The sequence below is a fragment of the Synchiropus splendidus genome, chromosome 12 (assembly GCF_027744825.2).
Source record: "Synchiropus splendidus isolate RoL2022-P1 chromosome 12, RoL_Sspl_1.0, whole genome shotgun sequence".
Classification (NCBI taxonomy): domain Eukaryota; kingdom Metazoa; phylum Chordata; class Actinopteri; order Syngnathiformes; family Callionymidae; genus Synchiropus; species Synchiropus splendidus.
In genome coordinates, this window is record NC_071345.1 from 14,214,925 (window position 1) to 14,240,390 (window position 25,466).

The following is a 25,466-nucleotide window of genomic DNA, read 5'->3' on the forward strand; positions in this document are numbered from 1 at the left end:
AAACAACTGGACTTTTCAAAATAAGAGTCCAAGAGCAGTAGAACTTATTCATTGAGGAAGTTTTTCCACACGTTGGTTATTCACACTCTAAAGTCTGGTTGAGTGGATAAGCTGCTCTTCTGTTTTGCAACACCACTTTGTGATTTAGTTGGACTCATTCAAACATTGAAATCCCCACAAAGCTCCACATTTACATAACACCACTCCGGATTGTTCAAACCCATCCTGTTGCAAAGGACGGAAAACATCCAAATCCTGCTGGAGGACAGGCAGACACTCTGTTTAACTGCTGAGTTATGTTTCCATGTTGTCATCCCTCATTTCGGAGTTGGCTGGGTTTCCCCCGGGTGGAGAGGAAGCTACCGATAAAGAAAATCAAATCTGGGTTGTTCCGCTTCCTACGCCATCAAAACAAGCCAGACGGGCAAGAAGAATAGATGGAGGGTTTCTATCCACGGCAACAGTTTTCAGTATTAATCACAGGAATCTTTTATATATTACATATAAATTAACAATCATGACACCCCTTTATTCAAACACCATCAATTATGTATCTGGCTCCTTTCAACTCCACACACACACACGCACACACACACTCACACACAGAGTCTGTAAAGGTGATGAAAGTGCCTAATAGAAACAACGAATATAAGTTACTTTATAATCCCATTATATGGTGCAATAAAAATTGACGGAAGTGTGATGCATTTTTCATGTCGCCTGCCTCGCACGCAGAGTCTGAGCACCAAACAGCACCTTGCTTCAGGACCTGGATAAACGACCTGTCTTTTCTTCTCGATGCAATCCCTTTATCTTTGATCTCGGTATACAAAGCCAACATTGTTTAAAATGAGGGGAAACTATTTTCCAGCCGGAGACTGTAAAACAGTAAACAACTAAAGAGGCAACACACACAAGCGTGACTCACAGCTAATAATAATAATATTTAGTAATTCAAAATCTCATGGAGCGAGGATGCATTTCCCTCGCAGATGTGTGTTTGTAACTTCCATGACAAGGTCAGGGAATAGTGCATAAATATGCAGTATGAAATGATCTTAAATCATGCATGAAGTTGAGGTGTTGAATTTTAATGGTAAATACATGTAAAACTAGCGTTAAGTGAATGCACCAAGTGCAACCCTGAGACATGCCTCAATGAAGTCTGAAGAGGAATATCCTGTCACCTGATGCCAAAACTGTGTGGCAGCTGCATGTTCTGACTGCACCAGTAAAAGTGTAGGTCAGGCTGCTATTCCATCCAAAAGACTTGATATAAATGAGTGAGTCAATTTCAGAAAAAAATAAGTGGCAACCAATGCCGTGTCTTTGGTACGTTTGAAACATTCACCTGGGTGGCTGACCAGTCCGCTCGATAATAACCTTTACTCTGAATGCGTCTTCATATTCTTCGTACTTGCCCTGGCTTCTGACCGTGCTGACCTCTCTTCAGTCTTGACCGAGGATTTCTTCATTTTGTCGAGTGTCTACACAGTGTAGGCATTTGTGTTCAACAGGCTGTTAGTGTCTTCAATCATCTGGGTTGCTTGTCCATGTGCCATTTGTTTCAGTGATAAGAGCTGCACTGAGAAACCACTCTAGTGATCAGAGCGTCTTAAAATGATACTGGACGCCTAGATAAAAGTCTCTGTTTTGAAACACATTAGAAAATGAACGTACTGTAAACCACAAAAACTCTGGTTCCAGGAATCTTGTGAATACACCGCAGCATTCTCTGTCATGCGTTCAATTTGCAGGAAAACATGACTTTATAAAACGCAGCATACAATTTAATAGGTAAAGCAACTTTATGTGTCGTGCATTTGACGTCATCTGAGGGTTGACAAAGGAGATTGCTGCCACTACTTGAATGCAGCAGCGCTCCCTGCATGCTCCGACTGGCAATCTCAGTGTCGGTCAATAATATCCCACGCTGGGTGGGAATGAGCTGCTTGGCAAAGGTCTGGACTCCCGCAGCGCTTATCTGCTTCTATCTCCCTTTACAAACAGCAGCCATGAGAGCATTGGTTCATATTATGACACACTTACAATGATGTTTTATGGTGTGTTTTTGTGTCACGCAGACATTTTTTATACTCCTCATGGCATTGCCAAGCGTTTGTTGAGTCATTACAAACAAGGCAATTCCCTCCCTGATGGACCAGCCGCCTCTTGGATTCAAAAGGCCTCGGGATAACAATTACTTTTTGTAGACAATAAACAAGTCCATATGTATTGATGGGATGCGACAAAAGTGGAGGCAAAAAGTTTCATAGGAGTGATATAAAACTACAAACAAACAGTCCAGATATGGGAAACATGCCAGCATTTATATTAGGAAGAAGGAGGAAAACAGAGAGAAGTGGCGCAGACCTAAGAGGCGGGAGGACAGAGATGGGATGACAATCAGAGCACGGAGAACTCATTTCACACAGACACACATTTAAAGCCGATGAGGCTGACACTCGATGGGGTGAGGCAACAGAGAGGAGGGGAGAAAGAAAAGTCTTTGATTTCATTTGGCAGACTGAGACTCCATCACACTCTCTATCACGAAAGGGCAGGAGGCATGGCGCATGAACAGCCACAAAATCAATACTTGACACAAAGAGCGGGCAGATAGTGCTGAATGGAGCTCACGGGATGTAAAGCCCGAGAAAGTTCTGAAGAATGATCAGGTAGACAGCAGAACTGGGAGAAGAAAAGTGATTATTCAGGGTGGATCTGGTTGGTTTTCTTCAAGCCTCGTGCTCATTTCTGCAGCGTAACTTTCCATTTCACATTTTGGCCTCCGTGCTTAAGCTTTAACAAAGTGACTTCGAGGGATGAAATGGTCTTTTGTATTAAGGTTTACAAGCAGAAAACATGTGTTGCACCCTAACCGAGTATTGTTCAGTTGTTGTGAGGAACAACCTTTTGACAAGCTTTTACCCCAACTGTGAGGGTAACAACGCACAACGTCGGAATTCGAAGCACAACTGAAAACTGATGTCTTCAGACTTTCCTATTTTCCTTTAGGAAGCAGTTTGAACACACAATTGGTGATACTGTGTGGGTGGTTTATGCTGCAATCGCAGTACATAGCTGGGTAGACTTTTCAGTCTTCTGTTTCCACTGGACGATAGTAATGGCTCTTTCTTATATTCCAGGCTAATGCAGCAACTTAAAGGCCTTACACTAAGTCACCCATTCACGCACACAATCACACACTGATGCAGCGCACCTTCTGAACCATCAGGACTGTATTGGAGTTTATTATCATGCTTAAGGGTACATTAGAAGTCATAGACCAACCAATATGACACCCCCATATGAGTTATGTCACTCAGATGGGGCATGAAAAAAAACACTGAAATCAAACAAATGAAAAAATGTGTGTCCCACAAGTGCAGCTGGAAAGGAATGCTCAAGTTTCTCAAACACCGAGGTCCAAGGCTGGATCAACTGTCTCTGTGAGGTAAGTTCTGAACCATTGCAACTCATCTAGCACTGGCCGTCCTGGTAAGAGTTTGGAGAGATGAACAAAAGTCCACACAAAAATTCCTCCTTGAATAGCATCGTGTCAATAAGTCAAACGGATGGAGAACTGACATCAAGGGAAGCCATGGTTTCTAAAACTAGCACTGTTGCAAGTTGGCCCCAGTGCACCTGCATGTTCCAGACCCCTGCTGACATTGGAGGAGACTGGAAAAAAAGTGGATGGTCGAAAAGGCACACCGAGTGCCCTGTGTGGAGGCAAAAATATGCAGCATCTATGCCTGAACCTGTGGTGTGGTGGGCAGGGGGTCATGCTTTACCATGACATTTTCCAACTTTCCAACTCATGCACATTTCAGAGTCCTCCTCACCATGATGCTGTAAGTCCTTCATTATGATGCTCCAAGTTATTTCTGAAATCTCTGCGAGCGAGGTTACGAGTGCAAAGTGGCAGCTGTGGCAGAGACAGGCCTGTTTTGCATCAGATCTGCGATGTAATACGGATTCAAGTTCATTCTGTGTTTCACATTGTCATGATCTCAATTAACACCTTCTGTGTGTGAACATGAACAACACACTCTGAAGGAGATCTCTGATACTCTGCAGCAATGCCTCTGTCCACACCGGCTGAGGCGGCAGTGAGAGAGCAAGAGACAGAACCGAGCCAAGTCTCAGTCATTTCACCGGTGTTTCACTCAAAAACAGTCTTAATTGACTGTGGAGACAGACTATCATTCATGCTGTGGTCGAGCGGACAGGACGATGCACATCAGCTTGTTTAGACCAAAGAGGAAGTGGGAGATTTTTACCTGCAGTTGTGGAGAAACAGACACACTAATATGATCAATAGAGGTCCAATATCGTAAATACCATCTGAGTAAAGACAAAGGATTTATGCAACAAGCCAAAGAGTTCACAGACCACCTTAGGGATGTGGTTATAATGAAAGCTGCAAGAAAATACTGTTTGTCTCGCATGCAGCAAGCTCTGATGGATTAATAGCTACAAATCAACGCTGGGTTTGAGTCATTAAAAGTGAACTGAAACATATCAAAATATGATTTAGATGTCATCTTTACTTTTTAAGTAAAAAAAAAAAAAAAGTAAAACAGAGTTGTCATCAGAAAACTTGAGCTCATGATGGCTGAGACAATCCATCAAACAGAATAAGAAAACAAAATGGGAGAAAACAGGCAGCACAAGAGTGAGGCAGAGTGGACTTGGAGGATAGACAGGAGAAATGAGACGGCGAGATGGAGGGACGGAACAGCGGGAGATGAGGGATAAACACAATTAGGAATGAGTTGACAGGGAGTAAACTGAGAGCAGCACAAACATGAAATGACAGGGCGTGTGTCACTGCGTGGCGAGTCCAGAAAAAATGTGAATGACAGAAGACGACGGGGTGACGAAGCGAGCCAAGAGAGACCGGCTGTGGAAATTGGCTACAGAGGACGATGTGGATTTCTAGCCGCCAACGGAGATGAGCTTTTGTTGTGGGGTCCAATGCTGAAGTCCAACAACATTAGGCAGCATGTCTGTCATCGTGGCACTAAATTACACTCCGCCGGAAACATCCGTTCTAATCATATCCCTCTTCAGTCAGAGCTCCAACGTGGGAAAACAAGACCAGAAAAAATATACCGAATCCCGACCCGGCCTGACTTTGATGCAGCCAGTCGGTGTGACGCTGACAACAGGCAGGAGAGGAGTGACGCGTGAGCGCGGCAGACGGCTTATTTACTCATCTATTTATTCCTCCAGTGCACAACAACACACCCTATCCTGCCTTATAAACTCAGGATGATAGGAAGGTAAAGTATCATTACACCCGTCAAACGCTCCAGCCCATAAGCAACGGCTTCCTGCCGGCTGCTTCTCACATTTCATCTTGAACGATAGAAAAAGAGAACAACACTTTAAAATCCCCGAAGGGAGGCGATCAATACGCCGAGGGGAGATTTGTAAAACACAGATACAGAAAGATAAAGCTGCTCTCAATGTCGGCCGTGGCACATTCACATCTGCTTCATAAAAATGTTCCTAACAAAAGAGCCCCAACTTGAATTTTGCCATTGAAATGATCAGTATATTTAAAGACACCTGATTTACCACACAAACACGTTGCATCAAAACACTCTCTCCCTTGGATGAAGATTCAATTATACGTGTATTAGACTTGTTCCACAGACGTTGAACATCAGCAGGTAGAAGCGGACGGCGATTTCCAAGACGGATTGTTCGGGTTCCAGTCATTAAGATTTATCACTCAAAACTCCATCTTGATAAATTCAAGTGTGGTAAAAACAAAGACGTCCCACATTGGGTGGGATAAGGAAGTCATTTAGAACAGAGGGAAGTAGGAACTACCTTCATTCCAAGGATTTCTGGGCCCTAGACTTGGGCGTTATGGGCTATAAAAATAAAAACAAATCACAATAAACAGCACAATAAATAAATGTAACCACGGGGAATGCTTCCAGCAGTAAATCAGCAGGATACATTAGACATTACACTTGACAAAACTACTTTACACACTAGGCAAACCTCACCCAAATACAGGAGTCCTACCCACCACAAAAATGTAAATATTCTCCAGTTACAACTTAACACATATACATTAATCCCTGAGAGGAAAAAGGAAACTGGGGTGAAGACATTCAGTCCTCCTCCAAACAGCAGAATTCTTCAATAATGGCTGCTGTGGTGTGGAGCCCAGCGTCCAGGTCACTAATGATTTCCAAGGCCGTGAGAAACACGACACCCGAGCAGCATTTCTTTGAGCAGTGTCTTGCTGGAACATCTCATCATCACACTTCTCCTCGCACAACCAAGTACTGCTTCAGATCGTAGAACTATTGCTATGAATCTCTTCGCTCCGAGTGCAGATATAAGCTGACTCTTATGTCAAGTGAGACTTTTCCTGGCTGGAGCATCCGGTTTCTGTCCTCAATACATTGCAAAGCCATGAGGAGGACACTGACATTGACTGTTGTTTAAGGCCACTAGCATTTCATCTGGCCTCATTAGTGACACTGCACGTTATGAGAAAGTCATGCAGGACCTTGATGGTAGGTGTCACTGGTTTCACAGCATTTATCCTGGCACGGCGTTCGCTGCAGAAAAGCAACCCACATTCTCTTTGAAAATGGGCCACCGTTTTGGGCTGGCAATCACAAGGCCGATAAGGCGGGTGATGTAGCCAAAAAAAACAACAAAAAACATTGGTACCTCCAGCCTTGCCTCCATACCATGCCCACCTACAAGGGTTAGTGGTTGGAGGCACATGTACAGTAGAAAATGTAGCCAGTATGTTGGCTTGTTCTTTCCAATAGTTGTCCTAAAACACCACAGGAATTCTGGAAAAGGCATTCCCATCAAAACAAACTGCAATTCCAGGACCTCATGTGTCCAGTCGTTTGTCAGTCATCTCCCTGTCTTCTGTTCTTCTGTTCTTCAACACTGCTCCTGCTTGTCCTCCACCTCTCACTTGCCCCATCCTCACATCATCATCTTCCTTCATTGAGACTCTCACTTACAGTAAGAGCCTCACGTGGACAGGTTGCTTGCTCTGAGATGGGATGGGACATCCAAACTATCCATCAACCACACTATGTACGATATTACTATGATTGGGATCAGAATAATTATTAATGTGTTAACATATTTGGATTGATTCATTTCCTCTGTGGGCCCTTATCAGCCAGGGGCCTCTGGAGTCATCCCAACGCAGCTTGCACCACTGATCAGGAGAATACGGTCCACTCTGGACTGATGGCACCTGTCCCAATTTGGATTAAGATGGATCTCAGTGAGCCATGCCTTGGTGTAACAGCTAACATTGAATTATGCTGTGTCTCGGGCAAATGATCGATGACCACATCCCAGTATCTGCATCCACACCCCCTCTGATAAGGGTTCCGGCTTCCAACAGGTCTTGATCGAAGATAAAGGGGGCAGAAAAATGAATTGATTCCCGTGAAATGAATTGGGTGTCAAAAGACATCTGCGCAAATACCTGAAGACGCCAACACAGATGAGTGAGAAGCTGCCAGGAGACCGCTGACGCTAAAAAACAGCGATCAATCATTAAGTGGTGTAGTCAATAATGGGAGGATAAAAACTCCTGTCGGCTAATGGGCATGAAATCGAGGAAGACTTTCGCTTGAGTCTGAAGTTTGCGATTTGGTAAACCAGAGCTTTGGGCACTTGGCAACATGCTTAATGGCTTTATCAGCCAGCGCCCTTCAGCTATGAGTGGATCGCTTTTCAGCTGAGTGCCAGGCATCACTCATCGACGAGGATCGCTGCATGTGCGTCTTCCTCAAGACGGCTGTGATCGATTTGAGTGAGAACCACTGATAGCTGGGTGTTTCGCATTGCTGGCAGACAGTAGAGGCTGAATTGGATTCTGCCAAGCCATTAGAGTGGACGTAGCATCGCTTCACCAGCACGGTTAAAGCACTTTCTTAACTCTTTTCTAACAATCCTGCCGCCACCAGGAGGACCTGACACGCACATTCAACATGAGTGCAACAATGAGCGCAAGTTGAGGTGCAAGATGGAGAGTATTCCAACAATTATTTTGTATGTTGGGAACTGATTTCATTGTAGTGCTTTTACACGTCTTAAAGCATGAGGCTCAAAACCATTGCGCAGCACTGCAAAGACCATCCATGCTGTTCAGTGCTACCACATCAGCTGGACATTAACTGGTTTAAAGAAACTTTTGAACAGCCATAGAATGAAAACAAACCCAGGGGACGCGATAAAGGGTTCTAAGACAAAGCTTCCCAAATGCCCTTCTTTTTTAAACAATAATGAGCAGCAAATGAGCTATATAAATAAACTGCTACACATCAAAGGACGAGAAAACTTGGGAAGTATTTTGGGTAAACCCTCGCGTCTCTTTTGCCGGGTGTTAGAGGCAGAGATTTCCAAAACGTTTTATCCACATGGGAGGCTGGTAAACCTTTGGCACTGTAACATCAGGAGGGTGACCACAAAAGACAACAGTTCTGCGAACAATAGTCGGTAACAAGTCAAGTGTTCAGCTTTCCTACTCAGTCGGATCTTAACCTCAGGAACAAATACTTGGACAGTGTAAACTGAAACCAACTGTATGTGAAATCAAAAGACTTTATTGGAGAATAGACTTTGTAATACAGAATGCTCTTTGTCCTCATATTAGACTGAGATTAAATGCGGATGTCACCAGTCCATCAGAATCGTGTGTCTATTGAGATCTATCATCCAGACAGACTGTTCATAATGTTGACAGGATTTGTTGAGATTCCTTTGAGCCAAAACATGAGCTTTTAACTTTAATGGGTTCCATTCTGCCATCTCGGCTCCACCTTCACACCTTTTTAGTTCATATTTATTTATATGTGATCCCTGCACTCTTTTATCTCCTTCCAGCCGCTTCAGCAGGCTGGCGCCTCCCACACACCTACTTATCTCACTAATGATCTCCTCTGCTCCTCCACAGCTCCCATCATAGCTGCTTGAACTCCCAGTTTATTCACATCAACTGGCTCCCTCACATCTGACTTCTGTCTTCCAGGTATCTGCCTCTGTCATCCGACGTGAAGAGGCAAAAGCAAGGAAATTACACCAGACAATGACATGTCACGTGCGACTAGATTTCACTTGGTGTTGTCTCTAAAAAACAGTACTAAAAACTGTAAAGCTTATTCAAAAAAAATGTGGTGGACTGTCCAAAATGAATACATCAGGCAAGCTTCAATTTTATTTTCAGATCTTTCTGCCTTGACAGTCTTGTTAAAGGGAAACTTAATCTTTAATGTATTCTCCAAGGCGATAATTGAATCTTATGTTCTGCTTCAGGACAATATCACCAGATTCAATCAACTGTAACCATTTCATCATAAAGTGCCTTATTTGATGCAGAGAAAACATTGCCTATTTTAAATAAGCATGTCAATAGAGTTGCATTTTTTATTTTACACATTAAGCCGACATTTAACTTCAAAAGGAGCCCAAATAAATGATGTAACACACGACAGGCTTTTAATGTAAAAGCGAATATTTATTCTTCTGAAATGAAAGAAAGAATATCAAGGGCATTCTAAAGCATCAACCATGTTTTGTTGCACTGACCAAGTAGGAGGAATTTCAAATGGATAAACTCAGCTGGCAGCAGATCCCCGGGTGTGTAAAGTGGGAGGTGAACCACCAAGCTTGGCCATCATTACTGCAACAAGATCACAAACAGATTAAGCTGTTTGTTCTCTAAGAATCGTTTTTGAGCGGCCAATGCAGACTAGTTCAGTTAATGATGTTGTTTTGGAAGCCAAAGAGTTAGAGAGAATAATGAGGCATGACAGACACAGCAGTAGTGATAGGTTATTACTAGGGACGGCTCAATACCACTTTTTCCCAACTGATACCGATGCTGCAGCCTTGTGGATCGGTCGATACCGAACCGACGCTTTCTACTTGTCACTCAAAAAGTTGTCAATAATGTTCATGAATGTGAACTGCTTAATACTGGCAGCTAAAAACACAACACCACTAAAATTGTGCACAATTGCTTTGGCTTTATGGAAACATAAAGCTTTTAACGGTATTAATAAAAGAGCAAAAAACTTCAAATAGTCAACCAAAGAAAACAAACATAGATCCACTGATCTCCCTGTGGTTCTCTGCAGCAATGAGCAAATCTTTGCATTTTTTGTGTGCTGTCTGAGAAGGCTCTGCAACACTACTGCCACCCGCTGCATTTATAGAAGAACAAAAAAAAGCCCACAACACAAAATAAAAAAAATGAACTACATGGTGGAGGTCTGCACTCACTGAGCGCTTTTCTTTCGATGCAATGCTGACGAAACGTAAGCACAAGCCAACGCACAACACTTTAGACAAATATTTTTCTCCAAAATATGTGTGAGGCCAGGGCTATTTGCTTTGAGTTTTGTTCTTGTTAGATGATGTTCAACCAGCTAGGTTGCTCACAGCAACAGCTACACTGTCTTATTGCGAAAAAGCCTCCTCTCTCCATCCATCCATAAAAATCACTATCACTACTACGATGCACCACTTTTCCAACAGCATTAGAACATAGCAGTACAAGATGTGCATTTCATCAGGAGGGCTTTGTCTTTCTGACTTGGATCCAAAACTGAAGCCAGATATTACTGAGAATACATTCAACGCAAAGAAGCTGTTGGGCCATTTTCCCAGGATACAAGCAGGTTTCTCCACCAGAGAAGACCAGAGGAGCAGAGCAAGAGTGGGGTGAAGGGATTATACACAGGGATGAGATCTGGAAGGGTTGCACATTTTGAAAGCAGCAGAAAAAACATGTTCTTATGAAATGATTTGGAGAGGTCTATTGAAGTAACAAGCAGGAAACTCCTGCAAGCACATTATTGGGCGACCTTTACATGAGATTTATGGTAATATGTGGATCATGTGTCCTGTAGTTCCCAGATGATCCTCGGTTTTCAGACTTTCAAACATTGCTCCAGCAGTGAGAAATGCCTGCAGCGAGGACACTGGTACCAGTTACCTTAGAACAAGCTTGTCAGCGAAATTGGTATTTTCAGGAAAAAACCATGTTTGCCGTTTTGTTGCTGGATAGAGAATTGGATATCAATGTGTTGTATGGTAACTACATTGCTGATACCTGATCCCAGAGCGATGATTCTTCACATTATCCTATAGAGGTGATTATCACAAATACTTCCACAAAAACGTTGTCATCCAAGTGGGAAAATAAGCGCTAACCAGAACTGGCAAGTGAGTGAAACCCAACGTAACCAGGCTTGTCATCAATTTATTGGCCAAACTAGTCCCAAAATACTGATGCAATTGGATGGCCGCCAGTCCAATTCCAGTCCCAAATTACATTTTGCACTCTTGTGGCAATAGGAGTACAACTTCCTCCCAAAAAAAAGATGAATACTGCATAACCTTCCCTTTCATTTTGAGTGCAAGATTTCAAAGGTTTTGGTAACATAACATAAACAGCACAGATGAAATGAATTTTGAAGGTAAAATGGAATTAAACTGCTGAAAACTCAAGGTCTTCAAATTTTAAAAACATTATGTATCATTTCATCTGCCTCTGCGGTGACTAACACATGCTTGTTCAAATGCAAAGAGCAGCATCTTCAATCACGGAAACGTTTCCTCCAGGTTTTTCTTCTTTCAAATGGAGTTGTCACATGCTCGTAGTTTTCATCCAACTCTTTCACCTTCTGTGGTGTATAGCTCTAGATCTTTCATTTTTCAGACCCATCATTGCAACACTGTGACTCTTCTAACCATTCAGTTGCTCAAGAAAAGCAGCCATTTATGGAGGCTCAGAGCGAGGACGTCCTTCGTGATTCTGTCCTCACTGAACTGTGCTGTTTTCAACCACTGCGGTCTCATCGACCCACGTCCTACTGGAGTCCCTCTAGGTTCTGTCACGGCAACCATATTCTTCACAGTGAAAACCAATTCTCGTGTCTTTTGATCTTCCTCTACCTTCATGGACAGTGTCCAGTTATTTAGTCGATCTAAAGGTCAACCGCACTGTTCGAGGCACCATCAATTATTAAAAAGTATAGTCTCCTAGAATGACAACTTGACAACACGCAATGAAGAAGGCTGACGTCAACATCAACACTGTATGCAAAAGTCCACTCGCACTATAAATAGTTTCTACTGGATCCCTTGGGAGTGAGAGTGTGAATGTGACTTGCAGGAATTTGGATCGCTGTCTTTTAGATTTAATAGCAGCGGTGGAGGCAAAAGCAAACAGGCACATTACCATTGAACCAGGACTTTCATCATATTGTGCTTTTGTTTTATCACCACCAAGAAGTCAATGGTGTTTTTGTCAGCGCTCGTGTGTTTGTTCTGGGAAATAAACTTCTAAAAGCATTTAAATGACACACTGTATCTAGGTGGACAAGGAACAGATGAAGGAACAGAATTTTGTCCTGCTGTTCCATCTGGATTAAAAGCTTTTGGATGACTTGTCATATACTTGTACACACACACACACACACAAAACATGACTATTAAAGAGCGACAAAATGCTCAGTCGACATTGGCGGTTCTTGGATGACACTAAAAAGGAATAAATACATACACGCCCACCCGAGTACTGGTCTGAACCCACACAGTTTTTGAATCATAGACAACTGTCCACTTTATTTTAGAAAGTAATATCAAGGCACTGTAGGCTTTATTTTAGAAGGCAATATCAGCTCCTTGGCGGAGTCTGTAGTGAAATGCAGTGCTGCACACTGACTGTGTGCCCCACTTTTACGTACTAAATGGCACCATGATTTGAAAGGGCTTAACTGCACATATTCAGTCCATCTGGATAAAGAATTATGAATGCATTCATCACACAGCAGTCACTAGAGCCGATCTACTCATCAGCACTTTTTGCTTTACATTCCGCTACACACATTAAGTAATGAAAGCACACGTTATATCTTCACGTCCCAGGAGCCTGAAGTGAACAATGTAACGCCGTGTTGTACCCCCACATTGCGTTCCAATGCAGAAAACTTGGTTTGATCTTTTTTTTTTTTTCCCCAGTCGTGCCTGGAGACATTTATGTGTTAGAAGCCGCTTCTGAAATTAAAGTGGGGAATGAGAAAAACAAAAATATTCCCAGCAGACTGGGGACTGCGCTCAGAGAGGCTGGCTGTTTTCAGAGCCTTTATTGAATACTGAATCAACTCTGGTAGTTTTTGTCCACCGTGTCGTTCCAATTTAAGACGTTGAATTAAATTCTTGACGAAAAGAGTTGTTTTCTTTTTTAAATAACAGAACATGAACTGAACGAACGGCATTTTTGCAGATGTCTGCATGTTTTCTGTCCAGACAGAGACTGACTACGCCTGTAAATCCCCGGAGACTGTTGTGGGCAAGTGCTGTGTGTCACCATGGTAACCAGTTAGCAGTACACTCTGTTCTTGTCGAAAAGAAGAGGTCAAATGTCAGCACTTACCCCACACTTGCTGAGAGCGATATACCACCATCTCTCCCTCACTGAGCGGAAACTACGTCCGCCAACGCAGCTCAAAACTTCCTCACTGCCGTCACCCTCCACCTGCCGGGGACAGCGAGAGTGAGGCAGTCAGCCAAACACGTTACGCGTCTTTCCTCCGAGACGCGCTGAATCATCGCATGACAGGGGAGAGACATGAGCGTGAAAACATACTTCACACTTCAAAAATGTGTCAATAAGATCATCATAATGCAATTACAGGCCGCACACAGGCTTCCTGATGCAATAAACAAACCCGCTTCAGATGTATTGATAGGAAGGTGTCCAAATATAGAGCGGGGAGCAGATAGTTCGATTTGTACTTCGCTGCAGATGCATCATCAGCTCTGCCAATATGGGATTCAGATAAACAAATTACAGTTTACTTGCCAATGGGACTTGTTTACCTCTTTTAGGTTTTTCTGGAGTGTTTTTCTGCCCCACAGCTGATAACAGATATAAAAGCAAAACTATATAAAAGGTCTGTATTAATAATAATGAAGCAAATGGACTTAAAAACACAGGAGAAGAGCAACATTCAACAAGTGCTGGGCATGCGTGGGCTGGAGCCTCGCAGCTCTATGATAATGAAGCTACAGTACACAGCAGCATGCCCCAGTTGGCATGAGTCTTTGTGGGTGTCTTACCACGCATCCTGACCAGGTGTAGCGGGTGGTCAGGTTAATGACCTGGTTGTTCTCCGGCCTCAACACTGCTTCTTTCTGGTAGCAGGTCTAGAAGACAAAATTGACAAACAGACGACATTGAGCATCTTCCATGGTCTTCCTTGACGGTCTATCTTAAAAGGTCGGAATCCTGCTTCACCATGTACAGGCCCCCAATATTACGAACCCACTAGAACCCTTGTCTTACCCTTACCCTGACCCTTGACCTTTTCTTTTAGTGTGTGTGTATTGGACAGTTCTGTGGCGCACTGGCTGGGTTGTCACAGGACGATTGTCAATACGTAGGAGTGAGAAGGTGTTGCAGTCAAATTGAAGTCACCAATTCACCTCCCATATGTTTTTGAACCGTGGGAGGAAACCAGAGGAAATCCTCTGCAAGCACAGGGAGAACAGAAGAGTTGCCTCGAGATGGACTCAAACCCAACACCAACTCCTTTTACTGACCTCTGTGCATGGCAATAAACATTTTTAAAATAGTTTTGACAACCTTTTTCACAGCAGCAGAGGGGCCCCTTCACTCTGATGTCCTGTAATCTACTGTGATTTGATATGACAAATATTCGCAATCCAAACTAAATTGAACAGCACTTTAAGCTACAGTTGCCTCCAGCCTCACAGGCTGAGGTTCTCTCCCCATATGCATCAAAGGCAGGTCATCTCTTTTGCACAAAAGTGGATAGATCACAGTCCACCCACAGATCGGAGGTGCTTTGAAGCCCCGCCGTCCACATTTATTTGTGAACCAGGAAGGGCCGTGGCCAGACAGCGAAACATGTAAGTGGAAATATACACAAAGCAATCAACCAAATACTTGCAAAGAGACTGTAACTCAGAGCAGCAGAAATGAAGTGTGTTCAGTTTTAAGAAAGGCCATTAACGGTTACTTCAATGAACCTCGGGTAACCAGTTGACCGATGTTCAGCTCGTGCACGAGGACATCAAAAGCCTACATCAATGAGTGAATATAGAATTTCACCATGGCAACCATCAAACAAACTGGAAATGGAAATACCGTTTATACATAAAGTCAGTGCTTTAAACTAAGATTCAATGTTAGAGCAAGTGTTGCACTGAACGGCACAAAACAGTGACTACAGATGAAATATAAAAATAAAGTAAGTGACTGAATTACAAGCAAGTGTGGTATTGTTTCGCCGATACTCAACAAACTGCGTTCATAGAACAGAAAGCAATGAATCCCTATTGTACACATTTATCAAAGGAGCTGCGATGAATGCGACAAAACATTATAAACGTGTGGAGCAGTCGACCAGCAAATATCTTAAATGTGAATGAAGAGAGTTTTTAACCTTCACTTAAAAGTGACAAGCGTTTAAAGAGCAAAGGCGATCGACCATTAACAACTAGACCTATCAGCATCGTTCCTATTGGCCGGCTCTTCTTTGCTCCTCGCCTTAATGCAGTGTAAAAAAAGTATTTAAAAGCATGTTTTCTGAAAGGCTAACACTTCAAACAGGTTCTCTTTAGGGAATGATTTAACAGCCAAAAAAGATAATGATGAACATCGTCTCCCGACGCAGATTTCTAGCAGCACTTCTCAGGGGAAACTCAGGGTTTGCTGCAGCAGGTTAGGACCATGCTGTATGTTGGTGTGGTGAGGAAATCCTGGAACCAGCAGGAGGCTGAAGAAGCTGAGAAGACCGACTGACCCAGACTATTTATACAGCATGTTTCAGAACACTGTTAACAGCAAGCTTTACTGACAGAAGATAACTTCATCAACAACAAAGACGAACGTGCAGCTCTTTTCATGTTCGAATTTTATTACTGCACGGACGTTTTTTTCAGTCAGGAAAAGACAGTGATCAAAGAGTGATCTGTTGACAGTTTCATATTACTCCCAGTCTTCTTCAAAGTTTTACAACGACTGCCAGGGACATTGTTTGATAATGTTGACGCCGGTCACATCTCCCAGCAGCTCCATGGAGGATAGTGGAGTGTGCGCAGCAGTGAGACAGTTGAGAATAGAAGATATAATATTTGAACAAAGCTGGAGAGCTTTTCCTACCTCCACTGTCATAGATGTGCTGACAGGAGCCAACTCTCGTGATGTCAGAAAGGCCTCTTTTCGGTTCTTGAATGGCGCAAGGCTGCGCTGAATTTGATTCACCTTGTTACAAGAAGGTTCCCGGATCGGATCAGTGGTCTTTCTGCACGGAGTTTGCATGTTCTCCCTTTGTGTGCATGGCTTTTCTCCAGGCACTCCGGTTTCCTCCCACAGCCCAAAGACATGCACAGTAAGTTCATTGGACACTCTAAAATTGCCCCCAGGTGTGCCCTGCGATGGACTGATGACCTCTCCAGGGGGTATTCTTACCTTTCGCCCAAAGCAACCTGAGCAGGACTAAGCAGTGGTTAACCAACAATGTATGCATTTAGTGTAGTTCAACAGAACTAACCATGTATATGACATACGATCATTTCATATTGCATACATATGCATTGCTCCAGAGGCATGACTCCTCAATAAACATTGGAAATTTACCACAAAAGGAGACTCTGAACCGCAACTTGCAGAACCAAACTTGACGGATTGCAGAAAACTAACTTTTCGCACACATTATCTTTGAAGTTATAGTTGGGTTTTGAATATGTATCTGGTCTCACAAATATCACTCTAATACTCTATTACTCTCTTTTAATCCTTCATCTTTACCTCACTCTCTAGGTTACTTTCAGGACTGACTTCAGGCAAAAAAAAAAAAGTCAGGATGACTTTAAAGGTAGACAGTCCAGAACAAGAAAGGGAGAAAAGGCTGTTTAACATCAAGCAATTGGAAGTGCAACAACAGTTAAACCTGTTAGTATTTGTTCCGGGTGAGTTCCTCTTTCAGGACCCCTCATTACGAACATTGACTTAGAGCTGCGTTTCGTGGTGATCTCACCGCCGTTGTAATGGAGCCCAGGGGTCACATGGGCCTGGCAAATGTCACGTTCCTTCTACGGGTTTGTTGCAGCAATAGCTAGGGAGCCATACTCAGCCTTACTCAGAGAAGTGTTGCAAAAATTCTGTAAATAATAAATATAAAGACATGGTGGCGTGGAGGTGTATGATACGTTCCATCTTTGGCGCTTTTTTATGCCACTTTCCCACTGGACTAACCATTTTACGATAAGCCTTGTTTGGGTTTTGAAATGTTGAATCAAAATTAGAATCAGAAAGCTTTATTGCCAACGTCAATGAGAACCCCACCAAGTAGGAAAGTGCTTCGGTACGTCGTAAAAGGGACACCCTCACAGTAATGGCTCCCTAACACAAAATGACAGACTGTATGATGTTATTTAACTCATTTCCAGAGTTTGCATCTACAACAGAAAAAAACATAAGGTTATACTAGATTACAGTTTAAGGCGAAAAGTTCCAGTCCCCTGGAAATAAGAAATTGACTTTTAAAACAACTGTGGTAAATACAAACTTTGAAGTAGGAGGTAATGCCCTGGATCTTGGACATCTCTGTTGATCATGTGATTCTTCTTGTGTCATACGCCCTCTAGTTAAGCTTCAGATTGGCGAGCTAAAAGAAGCCTTTGCATGACACAGGATCTTCTGGGAGGTTACATGGCGAGAAGTTCCCATCAAGGGTAAGAACGGATGGCAGAAAACAGACTTTTACGATTGGTTAGCCGCCTGTGAATCTCAGCTGAGGGGATGAGTTTGAGCGGCTTGTCACAGCCTTAACAGTGAGTATTGATTCCATGGTGTTATTTAACACTGTAAGCGGTTTCATTAATAATTCAAGTTCGGTGGAACGTGGTCTCCATCAGTCAGACACAAACCTCCCGACCAGTCAAGAGATCAAACCCGAGGGTGAAGTGTTCGTCCCTTCGCCAAGGAACAGTGTGAGTGTGTCAAAGTTAATGAGCACAGCAAATATATGGGAAGGTAAATTAAATATGAAGACGAATAGGAACCAAGTGGTGTCGTTACTGAACACACTAAAAATGAAACATGTACCTAATGAATTATGATAACTGCAAATGGCAGTAAAATGAATCTTAACTGTGAAAAATGAGTGTAACTTGTAACTTGCAGCTGCTTCAGAGGATTATCAGATCATTTCTTTGGTATCACTCAACATATCACTGAAACATTGAGCATTGGCTTGCACACCTTCCCTGGCCCCAAAATGAACTGTCTGTTTCATGGAATGATAACTGAAACTGAACAGCAGCTGTCTTTTGGTCTGTTCAATCTGCTCAGCAACATAACGTACTGATCTTTTTTTTTGTGAAATGCCTCAGTGGTGAGTTAGCAGTAGCATGTATAATCTGTTTTAATGCTAATTTAATGGCATGAAAGCACATGTCCAGGTAAAGAAGAGGAAGTAATATTCCGCGCAAACATGCATTTTCTTTTAAGTGAAAATTCGAAAATTTTCTTAAAAGACAAAAATCTCTCAGCCTGTGTCGAGAGTCATGATAAACTCAAAATAACACCAAGCTGTTTTACAAGCCGTCATCATTTCTAATGCAATTTCTGTGAACAAAAATGAAAAATCTAGATATATTTTAACAATTCTCAAAACATTTTCTCTAAATATTGTTTTTCTTATAGTATTTAATGGAATTTATTTGACTATATTTTAAAACATAGAATATAAGTTTAACATTTTCAACAAAAAAACTTTTTTCCCGCCACAGATCTCATTTTTGACTGAAAGTTATGAAGCCCGGTTATTTTTTTTTTTTGAAGTTGCTTGACATTGTCATCATTCACGGATAGTGGATTTTTGGGCTCCTTTCCTAAAATGTTGTTGTCTTTATAGGCTTGCTTGGCAGACTGTCTGACTAATTCTTCTCGCTGTTGTCATCCAAGCAAAACACTCGATCGTCCTCTTCCACGACTCATCCACGCCTGGTTCCTTCCCTCTACCAGTGCTCACTCATGCACACCAGCACATATGCAGGTGAGTGACATCACCACAGGTTCATCAGGGAAGAGAGAAAGATGGGGCAAGAATCCCAAAAAGAGAGGTAGAGCGTATCTGCCATTCTGAGCTTCCTAAAGCCATGCCACTTACTTTGGTTTCCCCCTTCTTTTGATTCTCTACCAGAGTTGCCTGTAGCACCATTTACCCCGGTCACCTTAAATACGTCACCAGAATGTTTCACCGATACGTTACGAAACATGATCAACAGAGCAACCTATTAAAAACACAAGTTTAATCGTCAAAAAAGAACTTGAGGGAAACGTACACCAAGGACTTGTTGCAGGATGCTAATGGGGATTAGCAGCACTATGTAACTGATACTGAGCTGCTCAGTATCGCTCCTCTCAGGTTGAAGACGTGAATTAACACCATCAATCATCCATCAGCATGTTGGACATTTAATCCAGCTCCACTTTCATCTGCTGCATCTGAGAAACAATTTAACCCCCAAATTCGACTCATAGGATCGCTGGACCTTGATACAGTGGTACCTCGGTTTTCGAACGTCACGGAATTCGAACATAAATTTCAAGATTTTTTTGTTTCTGATTTCAAATGAAAATCCAGAACTCGAACGCCCTTGAAAAAAGCTGGAAAAAAACCTAACGTGCGCAGACCAATCAGCTGACCCACGATGCGCTTTGTTATTGTGTATAACACAGCCTCTGTGTGCAGACGTGTCCCGTTAGCTCCATTTACTGACTGTTTTTTCTTCATATTGAGGTGTAAAACCTTTCCTGTCTCCACACTGGACCGTGGTAGAGTGTCACAGGGGAGGTGCTCGCTCTCCACACCTCCGAGGCTGGAGCGCTCACTCCAGGGTTTGATGTCCTGTTGTGGGCTGGAGCTGGGACAGGGATGAGGCGAGTCTGGGACAGAGCGTTACTTGGTTTATGACTTTGTCACAGCCAAACTGCACAGAAGCGCACATTCAGAGCTGGACACGCACCGGGCACCTCTTCACTTCTGGAGAGACGTCACTCACTCGGCAACCCCTCCCACATGCAGCGGCCACACACATAGAGGAACAGCGCACCTGCAGCAGACACTCTACATTCACTCCTACAAAAGCCTATTTTAAGGCTTGGAACGCATTATTTCTTTTTCCATTCATTGTAATGGGAAAAATCGATTCAGATTCAAACAAATCGCTTCTTGAACGGGCCGTCTGGAACGGATTGTGGTCGAGAACCAGGACCGTCAGGAATATAAACATAGATTTTTCTTGTTATAACAAGTGAGAATCCCTATTCTCAAAACAGAATTTTCTTTATTAGAACAACTTTAAGTCCATTTTCCTTTCCTGATTTCCAGTAATGTTAACTCACAGCCCACGCCTGAGCTTGAGATCATCTTATGCTGCACACTTGAAAAATGTTGGGCTGAAAATTGGTCTGTGCTTTTTTACTACACCAACGCAAAAAAGGCTTAAAAAGGACTTATCCATTCCTTTGTACGGGATCTCAGCATGGTGACTTAAAGAACAAGATCAAAGAGCAAATTGGACAAAACCACCTTCCTCAGGCGGGGAGTTTTTCCTGCGTGCAAAGGTCGTCCTTGAGTCAGACTGTCAGCAGGTCGACTGAACTGTTTCCCGGCGTGGAAGCAGACCACTGACCGGCAGAGAGTTTAATTCTCCACGTTATTGTTTTATTAGTATCGTGTGTAAATCGGAGTGAATTAAGGTTATGCCGTAATAAAACAAATGAAAAACAATAATTCTGCACCACCGATAGTTGCAGTATGAACACTATGAATTACATACATACACATCTTCAGTTAAAGTCATTTTTCATACAGTGTTCACAATGTTTAGGCTTTCCTCACATGACCACATTTTTGTGATATTAATTGCTTTTACACTTTCAAACGTTGAACGAATAACATTATTAATGATCAACCCTGCCTCTTGTGTACCAGCAGCTAACTGGAGTTTCATTACAACACCTGACATTTAAGTCAGTTGAGCCATCATTTTTAATAACGGCATGCCACTGTGCGTGACGCAGACGGTGTCGGTATCTCACCTTCTCAGGCCTCTTGTAGACGGCTGGCCACTGAGAACTGTCATCGAAGTAGAGCAGTATGTTCTGACAGCAGCGGGCCTGCAAGCAGGGGAGACCGGGGGGAGAGAGATTAGTCGACAGGCAAGGCGGGATGTGCATAGATCAGAGAGGAGGCTGCGAGACGGCTCAAGATTTCAATGACAAATCCGATAAACCGGCTAAAACTAAGAAGAAGGGAGAGATGACAAACAAACCGAGAAGTTGGACTGCAAAAGTAGGAAAGGAAAAACAACAAAGCTACTGAAACAACCAGAACAAATTAGAAAAAGTCATCTTTGTTTTAAAAGATTTGATACTTCCTCAGATGGAGAAAGACCAAGTCCTGTGGCCAAAAGTCGTGTTGGCAGTGGTCAGTCAACTACTTCTCTTGAGGCTGCTACATTTACATACAGGCAACTTTAAAAAAATGGCAATATCAGTATTTTTGCAGTAAAAAAAGAATAAAAGAAAACCTGCCTTGGGATAGCGGAACCGGAAGTCCAGCCGTCCAAATTCAGTGAGAAAACAGAAGCGAGTAAGGAAAACCCAGTCCTGAAAAGAGAAAAAGACAGAAGGGTTAGCAGCAATTGCCAGCTGAAAAAATTGACATAACTAACATCAACATTAAGATAAAACACTTATTATGGCAAACTCAGCTCTCACAACCTTGTGAAAGGAGTTGGGATTTCGAAAGAACAAGCTGTCCTTTCACTCCATGCCATCTCGCATACAGAGGACATCAGAGGCAAAACACTGCTCAGTCGATTTGACATCATCAGCTGGTTTTATGCATGACATCTTATAGGATGGAGATTGGTCGGTCAATCTGCGGAGTTGCAGTCACTCTACCGCACCGTTGTGTGTAAGAGGGAGCTCCATGCTCTCTATTTACAGATCGATCTTCATCCAGACCCTCACCCATGGTCATGAGCTGTGAGTCATGACCGAAAGAAATGAGTTTTCTCTGACAGGTGGCGGACGTCTCCCTTAAGGATAAGGTGAGGAGTTCTGTCACTCGGGAGAGTCTCGAAATAGAGCCACTGCTTGAGAGGAATCAGTTGTGGTGGTTCAGGCATCTCATGAGGAGGATGCCCCTTGGACACCTCCCTTTGGAGGTGTTTCAGGCACGGCCAGCTGGAGACCGAGGGTCGAGACAGGACCAGGCGGAGGGATCATATCTCTTCACTGGCCAGGGCCGTCTCAGCAGTTGGAGCTGGTGGATGTTGCCTGGGAGAAGTGCGTGCTGCGTGACCTTTTGAAGCTGCTGCCCAAGCACCCTGGCAAGGGTTGGATGGATGGATGCAGCAGGATTGTTTTTTAAGTTAGCACCCAGGGAACAATTATAAATCAGTCAACTACATCAGAAACATGACAGAACATCCTGTGAACAAACAAAAAAGGACGCTAAAAATAAATAAAAACCAACTGATAATTGAAGTGGTGGTGCATCCGTTTCGAAATCCAAACATATACAGCATTCATCCAAAAACTACACCTATAAAAGTATCCCATCATCATCCCTCCTTTTTTGGTTCACAAAAACCAATGATCATTTATAATTTCATAATGCAATCGAAGACCATCTCTGCAACCTTTTGAATGGAATGGAATTTGATTTCTCAGACCCTACATGGCCCCTGATATTCCTGTCCTCGTCCCAGCTCCGATCTAACAACCACAGCACTTAAGACTGCAATGGTATTGGACTTGGTCCACTTCCTGAGTCCCCACAGAGGAAGAGAGTGTGCTCCGACGTGACCTGCTGGAGGAGTTTGGCCTGGTGCCACAGACCCTGCTCTAATTGCATTTACGGAGGCAAGAGGCCAATTTGACAGATCGATTAAACACATTAGCATCCGCTTCTGTCCTCCTAAGGACTCACATAGGTTGCTTCAATATCAGCTCACATTTTGACATTCAACGCCAAAACAGCATGTGCTAAAGTTTACGGAAATAATGTTGACAACAACAACAAAAAAAAAAAAAACGCCCAGCAGGGTATTTGTATTCAGCCAGTAAAACTTCTCCCCAACGCAGTCTGACATTGTCAAGAAGTCCAACAAGAAATGTCAGCCACCGGCGGAGAAGTCGGTGACGGACAACGTGGGTAATTGGGATTTTCAGTGAGGTGTCAAATGCAGTGAGAAATGGTTTTGCTCACTGTCACTGAGGATAAAAGCACATTTACAAAGAGTTAACAAATTTGTCAGTTATCCTGTCAGTCTCATTTCTTCATGTTTTTTGGGCCCAAGTTTTCAAGCAACCCTGGCACCCTCTGATCTATCCGTAGTTCCATCTCTTTATTCTCTTCCCCCGTCTTCTCCGTTCCAGCGGCCACACCTTGTGCTCGCACAGTTCTTCCTCCCACTCTTCCATTTTTCCATCAAACTATCCAACCTTTGTTTCCTGCCATGCATCTGGTCATTGTTCAGTTCATTGTTTCTTAATCCCATCCATCATCACTCGTCCGCACTCCCTTCCTCCTTTTAATACACCTACCCAACCATCCATTATAAGCTACATCCGGCTTGACTTTCTTCATTCCCTCCATTCATGGATCAGTTCAGCCTCATATCTAGTCCCCATCATATCATTAATCCAAACTGATTCATCAACTATACATCCTCTTTTTATCCTTCTGTACTTCAGGTTATTCCTTCAGGTTGGACAAATGTTTCGTGAAAGGACTCTCCACCTAATTCACCCCTTCTTCCTTATTCGGTTTGTCTTTACACCATCCCTCAGCAACCTTCATCTCACCTCTCATCCTCCTCACTTGCCTGTCATTCATACTCCCTTCCATTCACCCTGTATGTACAGAGAGATGTTGAACAACTCTTCTTCTATTCATCTCTTTCTTCAGCGCGTCATTCATCCATACATCCCTACGGCCACTGTGATTATCTTATATTCGCAATACACCTTCCATTCATTTTTCACTTTAACCTTTCGTTCTTCCATTTATCATCCGTCCATGCATTCACTCATCGGTTCCCCCGTTTGTCACGGACACTTCCTCATCACACTTTATCTCGAATGAACAAAGCATGATGAATGAAATGATCCATCAGTCCTCATCCCTCTACCTGCATCCTTCCTGCCTCATAAAATCCATCCATACATCTCAACACCTCAGCAGCCATGCAACCTTTGATCAAACATTCAGTAAATGTTATCTACTTTACCTTTTTACAAAACCATTTGGCCTTTATTGACATCACCATGCGCCACAGGAAAGTGCTTCAGAAATCTCCGGGAGATCAGAATGGCGGACTCATTGCAGCCCCTGGGGTTAGCATTGAGCCCTTGTTTCAACACACGTAGATCACAAAAGCCACTGTTTCATGGCACAGTGACCATTTCATCTCCCGGTGTGAGCAAGAATACATATTGCTTCAAATGAACCACCGATTCCTTTAGAATACAAAGTCAAAGTTACAGGAGAAACTACTCCTTTTCTTGTCACTGGGGGTTTCTTTCTAGATATTATTGTCACTTCCAACATTCTCTCCCCACGGTGCTGAATAATTCTTGTGGTGACAGTAGTTTAAAAATGGCAAGTCAGGGACACAAACAAGCTGCCGAGTCTATTACCACGGCTGATACATCTACGGGAAAGGAGCACCATTAAGTATGATCGTTAACATTTGTCCTCTGGGTACAGAAAATCTATTAGGAGGACATTATCGAAATATTTCCAACTGTGCATCAGCTGTCAGAGGCTTCATCATATAAGATCGGAGGACTGCCAGTCAGCGCATAGAAAAAGAGTGAGCCTACAGGGGGGTAGACGTGGCAGTGAAGGAACGCCAGAAGTGGGATGGGATAACTGAGCTTCCTAAAAAAAACAACACCTGCAGTGAGATGAGATTAAGGCACCAGAGAAAGACAGGGAGGTTAAACTGCTGGAGAGGGGGAACAGAGGGCGATGCAGAGCTTCCCAGCTCTTTGGTGAACCGGAGAGATGTGCACGAGAAGCGGGAAAATGATGCTTTCTTAATAATGTGTGTAGTGAGCTACAACCTTGGCAGCACGAGAGCTGATAATAGTGCTGAGGGTGTGGTCTATATATATATATATATATATATATATAGCTGCCCTCTGAGAGCCAGCCATGGTTTGTCAATGACAAAAAATAAAAAGTTTAAAATCATATTTTACATCAGTGCTTATTTTTGTCGGTTATTTCTATTTCTCATTGGTCCGATGTGACCTGTGACTCAAGTTTAATAACGTCATCCAACAAGAATCAAGAAATATTTTTCAGACTTCCCCAAATTATTTTGTT

The 25,466-nt window shown here is 43.0% G+C and overlaps 1 protein-coding gene across 1 annotated transcript in view; it reads right to left on the reverse strand.

The window, feature by feature from the left end:
- tmem145 (transmembrane protein 145) overlaps positions 1–25,466 on the reverse strand; it is a 64,765-nt gene that overhangs the window by 21,671 nt on the left and 17,628 nt on the right. Inside the window, exons 2-5 of the mRNA XM_053881535.1 lie at positions 21,656–21,730; positions 21,161–21,238; positions 14,143–14,229; positions 13,457–13,558 (exon numbers count right to left, since the gene is read on the reverse strand). Of these exons, the coding sequence (XP_053737510.1) occupies positions 13,457–13,558; positions 14,143–14,229; positions 21,161–21,238; positions 21,656–21,730 (342 nt within the window). The remainder of the gene's footprint in view (positions 1–13,456; positions 13,559–14,142; positions 14,230–21,160; positions 21,239–21,655; positions 21,731–25,466) is intronic.